Source organism: Aptenodytes forsteri, unplaced genomic scaffold (genome assembly GCF_000699145.1).
Source record: "Aptenodytes forsteri isolate BGI_AS27 unplaced genomic scaffold, ASM69914v1 Scaffold82, whole genome shotgun sequence".
In the NCBI taxonomy this organism is placed as follows: domain Eukaryota; kingdom Metazoa; phylum Chordata; class Aves; order Sphenisciformes; family Spheniscidae; genus Aptenodytes; species Aptenodytes forsteri.
In genome coordinates this window covers 2,350,588-2,356,772 of record NW_008795490.1, presented here as the reverse complement: position 1 = coordinate 2,356,772, position 6,185 = coordinate 2,350,588, and the positions used below count along the sequence as shown (strand labels likewise).

Below are 6,185 nucleotides of genomic sequence, written 5' to 3'. Positions count from 1 at the left end.
TTTTTTTTTTTTTTCCAGTTTACCAAAGTCAGTTAAATAATAAAATACTACATAGTGGTGGAAAATAAGGGAGTTTGTGGGGTTTTTTTGTTTGTTGTTTTTTTTTTTTGCGGGCAGCCTCACATGGAGGGCATTAAAAAGATAATGAAAGTGTAAGACTGTTTCAAAGATTTTTTTTTTGTCTTTTTTTTTTCCCAATTATTTGAACTATCTCAAAAAGTTTATGTTAAGTCAGATGTATCGGTCTTGATGCTCCATCAAGAGCACACAGTCATCTCTGGAAGCCAGCATTGCAAAGTTTACTTTTGAGTAATATATCTGAATTCAAAAGCAGTCAGAGAGAGCGAGCTCAAGAAGGGTGCACCTCAAGAAATGGAAGAATTGGCTGTAATTTCCTCCTCAGCTTGGTAGCCTACTGTGGTTAGAGCATTCAGACTGCAGTGCACAGTCATGTCCATTTCTGGATTTCTGTCTTTTATTTAATGTAAGAGCTACAGATAACTCTGAAAAACGATTAGAATCCCAGATCCTTTCCTGTTAGCTAACTGGCCTAACCGAGATGTTCCTGATTTCCTTTCTTCTTCTGTGAACCTTGCCTCTCCTGCGTGGAGATCCAGCTTCAACCGGAGGAGTGGTGGGTGTTTCAGTCCAGAGTATCCTAAAGGGTGATGCACAGGGCATCCTCTCAGCTGGAGGGTGGTGTTGGTTTCAGTCCTGTTAGGCTGAAGAGGGCATCACAGCCAAAGCGTCTCCCTTCGTTGAGCGCTCTAACGGAGGGCTGACCAGGCGTACCACTGGTGCTACTGTTTCTTCCTCCCTATTTAAGGAAAGAAGCTACCGTTCTGCTTTGTAAGGAGCCTGGCCTCCATGGGTTAGATGTGCCCAGGCTACACCTGTTGTATCCGATCACACCCTGTCCTGCATAGTTTCTGGATCGTAATGCAGTTGAGACAAGGTGATACCACACATTTGCAGAACTGTAGCTAGTAAGGCATAGAAGCCAAACAGGCAAGTGCCAGATGAATTTTAGGTGTTTTCAGGGCTAAGTACTGAGAGAAGTTTAATGGATTGTGAATTTAGAGTCTAGTGCTAGCAGGTTTTCCTTTAGCTACAGATGTGTTTGAATCCAACCAAAAAAAGGGGGAAAATATCTTTGCCATTTACAAAATACATATTAATATGTGACAACAAATCTATAACATAACAGCAGTTTAGAAAGGTGTAGATTGCAAGGGGACAGCTTTGTCTTTCAAGCCAGTTATTTCCTGAGGAAAAAATATCATCTTTCAGGTGGCCAATAAGATTAGCTCATTTACGTTAAAGCGTTTCGCTACATTTATTGCAGATTCTGTCTTTCGAATTTAAGTAGATGCCTCTGATTTTCATCAATGCTTGAATAACCTAGATCTGGTAAAAAAGATTTTCCTTATCTCTTACTGATCATTTTGTTTCACCTTTCAGTGAATGTGTCCGTTTGAAAGCGACTGACATACAGCCAGATATCTTCAGTTATCTCTTGCATTTGATGTACACTGGGAAGATGGCACCGCAACTCATTGACCCAGTTCGACTAGAACAGGGAATAAAGTTTCTGCATGCATATCCACTAATTCAAGAGGCCAGCCTTGCAAGTCAGGGAACTTTTTCTCACCCGGATCAAGTTTTTCCATTAGCATCTTCATTATATGGCATTCAGATTGCAGATCACCAGATAAGACATCCCCCTAAGGTTACATCAGCAACTGACAAACTCGGGCGAGAACCAAGGCCACAGACATCACGGATGAACCAAGAGCAGGTTTCTGAAGGCTCACAGCTCTCGCAGTTAGCTACAACTCTGCCACAAGTGACCCGGACAAGTATGTCCACTTCTGACCCACTGCCATCTTCTTTATCTCCAGAATTGGTATCTGCTGCTGGTAATAATTCACCTGCAGGAGAAGAGGCCAACATGGAAGCATCTTCTTCAGATGAACAGCCCGCCTCACTCACAATAGCACATGTCAAGCCAAGCATTATGAAAAGGAATGGAAGCTTCCCAAAATACTATGCCTGCCACCTCTGCGGCCGCCGGTTCAATTTGCGAAGTAGTTTGCGTGAGCACCTGCAGATCCACACGGGAGTTCCCTTCACGTCTAGCCAGCAGGGAGAAAGTAATATTTCTTTGTCTCTCTGTAACAACACAGCTGATAAAGATGCCGTGGAAGTGCCTGAAGCAGGGATGATTAGTGACAGCGAGCTGCAGCAGATCTCAGACTCCCCAATAATTGATGGGCAGCAGCAGTCAGAGACACCGCCCCCCTCCGATATTGCAGACATAGACAACTTGGAGCAGGCGGATCAAGAGAGGGAAGTAAAAAGACGGAAATACGAATGTTCCATCTGTGGTCGCAAATTTATTCAGAAAAGCCACTGGAGGGAGCACATGTACATACACACTGGCAAGCCCTTCAAGTGCAGCACTTGCGACAAAAGCTTTTGTAGGGCTAACCAGGCTGCCAGACACGTGTGCCTAAACCAGAGCATGGACACGTACACGATGGTGGACAAACAGACTCTGGAACTCTGTACTTTTGAGGAAGGCAGTCAAATGGACAACATGCTAGTACAGACCAACAAGCCCTACAAATGTAACTTGTGTGACAAAACGTTTTCAACTCCCAATGAAGTAGTCAAACATTCGTGCCAAAATCAAAACTCTGTCTTTACACTAGAAGAAGATCGCTCCATTCTGCTAGGTGGTGGGGACACAGAAGCCACAGAGACTGATAATGCAGTGTTAGCCTCCATCAAAAAGGAGCAGGAAGCAGTGTTGTTAGACTGAATGTGAAACCTATATCAATTTTTTAAAGTTTCTTTACTCATTTTTTATTAAATCAATTTTTTCCTCCCCCCACCTCTTACCTCACTTACCCCTGCCATCTTTTCACCAGCCTCCTTCCCACCCTTTGTCTTCAGCAACCAGAACTGTACTGGCACGTTAGGAAATTGGACTTTGCCTCTCCCACCAAAACAAACAAAAAGCTCTTGCATCAAACCACAACATAATTGATTTTAATACAAAGGAACGTGTGAAAAAATAATCCAGCTAACTATGTCGATAGTATTAGTTAATGCAAATTTAATAGATTTTAAACAAAATTTAGATTGCTTAAAAGTGTATTTAGATACAATGATGAGTGTAATGAGAAACAGAGTATCAGTTTGATAAGCAAAGAAAATATATATATATATATAGGTTTCCCTGGTAAAAGGCATTTCGAGAAGATCTGGCAAATTAAACACCGTGCTTTTTAGAAGTCCACATGCAAGTTGATTAAGGTTTTGACTTAAAACCCTCAGAACTTTTCTCAATGAATGCAAAAATCTCTGTTCATTGAGTTAAAAAGAGCTAAGGGTGTTGGGTTTCTTTTAGCCTTATGTTTTCCTTCAAGTATGCCTTTGGGTATCTGTTTCAGATAGCATCCTTGAGTCAAGCTAAGTAGATTCTTAGTCAAATTTTGACTTAAGTAGCTGTAATAATAATGTGATGGCAATCTTTATATATATATTTAAAATACTGTATATGTATAAAGATTTTTTTATATATATATATATATAAAGTGTTTGTGTGTATATTTGGTACAGGTAAATAAATGCACACATCCTTTTTAAGTAACTGGCCGTCTACTCTCAGATTCAGCCCAGAAGGTCTTTTAGTTGTTTGACAAAACTAGTCATTGCACAGGTTATTTTTAATCAAATTTAAAACGTCCTCAGCTGTGTGCATTTTTATTGGCCTGTTGAAGAGAAGCTACTAGGTAAGTGTTGTCACCCAAGCTACGAAGGAAACTAGAGAAGTGACATACTGGTGAGCACTGTACCATCATTAGTGCAGCACATGCATGTGTTGTTAGCTATAGGTTTGAGTCATTCTGGATGAAAGGAGAGAGAAAAGCTTTACTGCCTTACTCGGGCAAGGAATGTCCACGATTTCATTTGGTCTAATGGCATGAGTTAAGAGGAAGAAAAAGTGGTGCAGAGACGTTCTAGCAACAGGGGATCATGGTTGTTTTAAAGTGAATCTGTAGTGCTGGCTGGCAAATTCTGCTGTGTGAGAGTCCCGTTATTTTCAGAGCCAAGACAAAGTCTGCAAAAACTGAAAGGGTGAATTCTGTAGTTTTAGTTACTGCTGATGGTAGCACTGCATCTTTGTGTTAAAAATCAAGTTGCTGATTCTTATTATTTTATATAGATGCCCAGATTTTTTGCTGGTAGCCTAAAAACCTAAACTGACAGGAGCAGTGAAGCCCACCGAGCAATTACTGGGCCCACAGAAGGCGTAAGCAGACAGAATAAGTGCCCCATGGTAAATGGAGACAGTGTGTGTTTTGGGGGGAGGGGCGGGAGAGGGCAAGTCACAAACCACAGCTCTTCTCTGTGTATACGTTTAAACTGAGTATCATCTTTTTGTGTATAGTTAAGTTCTCAGATTTGTAAGTTTTTATACATCATTTCATTGAATAAAAATGGAATTAAATGGGATATGATTTACTGAGTTGAAGGTGAAAGGTTGTTGGTTTTCGATCTTCCTGAAAGAGCTCTTACTGAATCGGTTTAAAAGCCAGGCAATGTATTCTGTGTATCAGACGAAAACCTTCGTCATACAGATGAACAAATAGCTTACTAAAGCTGAAAGCAGGGGATTTAGCACAAAGGGTCACTACCTATTTGTTTTTTCCAGTTTATTATAACATGACAATTATTGTAAAGTTTATTGTAAGTGGTGTTGAGTTTATTCTCTCTCTTGTATTAGAGTAATAGATCTAAAATCAATTGATTTTACTTCAAAGTATGAAAGTGTTTTGAGGTAAAAAAAGTAACATCTTACAGAACTATTTTAGTGTTGCCCATTTAAAAACTTTTTTAGGATCTTCATTTACCAATGTAATTTCTTTAAATGTGTGTTTTATTTCATCTCACTTAGTCTGCAATGCTCTCAGAGCAGGAAAAAAAAAGAATAAACCTTTCCTAATTCAGGGTAAGGTCAGCTTCTGAGGTAGCTGTGGTTTAGGGGATAGTCACAAGTTCATTTCCAAAATGACTACAGCTGCTAAAGGTGCTGACACCTCAGCTATTAGTTACTGCTTAGTCAAGTGCTCTTTTTTTTTTCAGAGCTCCAGCTCTGCTCCGGAGCGGAGTACAACAGTTCAGCTCAACTCCCCAGGTGGCCGGTTGTATCAAAAGGATACGTGTGGCCACACCATTTTTTGTGAGACATTCAGCAGCCCTGGGTCCTTACCTTATTCCTGCTCTCGCCTCTCCTACACTGTTTGGAGAACATGATGTTTGCTCAGTTACATGTTGAATGGGCTCAAGTGAACGGATTGCCCTGAAAAACAACCAGTCTTAAAAAATGCCATTTTTCTGTCAAACCTGTTCCCTATTTTAGCTCTGCAGAGGGCTTCGGACAACTCACGGATTGTGCAAGGGCAGAAATGAGCAGGGAGGAGGCTTACTGAAGCCAGCGTTGCTGCTGGCAACATCCAGAGTGACGAGGGTGGGAAGCAGTGACTCCCACTTGGGCAGGTCCCTCCCTTGGTGGGCAGTGTGGCCTCGCAAACTGGTGTACTGCCCAGAAAGAAGGGGCGGTGTAGGGCAGGGAACAAGCAGCCGGGGAAGAAGTTGGTTATGACAGCACTGCTGCTGCAAGAAACGTGAAATTGCAGGCTCGGCAGAGATACTTTCACCTGTTAATATTTATTCTTAAGAAATAACACTGTCAGGTAAAGAGAAAAAAAAATCACAATAAAGAGATTATTTTTATATGTGTTCAGCTATCATAATGGTTTATTTTAAATACCCTTTATTGTCTGATGCTCCCTAGTGATGTTTAAGTCATTGTCTCTCACTGCTTGAGCAGTTTGGTTCCTCTACAACGAATTAGGAACAGTATATTCTGGTTATTAACAGCTGCGTCAAGAACTTGGGTAATTACAGCACAACTATAGTTTTGTTCAAGCTTCTTTGTTAAATCCCGTCTGAATTATTATTACAGTTAGAGAGAATTTCAGGCTTTTTCTTTAAACTTTTGACTCAAATTTGTGACCGAGTTGTTCATTACTCATTCAGGCTGCTCACCTGCTGAAGTTGTGAATTTTCTACCAAATGAAAGAAAACAGCTTTGCAGGAACTACTGAATAATC

The 6,185-nt window shown here is 40.8% G+C and overlaps 1 protein-coding gene across 1 annotated transcript in view; it reads left to right on the top strand.

Moving 5' to 3' along the window:
* The window catches only part of ZBTB2 (zinc finger and BTB domain containing 2), a 5,288-nt gene extending 766 nt beyond the window's left edge, over positions 1–4,522 (top strand). The window contains exon 2 of the mRNA XM_009281412.1: positions 1,462–4,522. Coding sequence (XP_009279687.1) covers positions 1,462–2,824 — 1,363 coding nt within the window. The 3' untranslated portion in view covers positions 2,825–4,522. The remainder of the gene's footprint in view (positions 1–1,461) is intronic.
* The last annotated feature ends 1,663 nt before the right edge of the window (positions 4,523–6,185 follow it).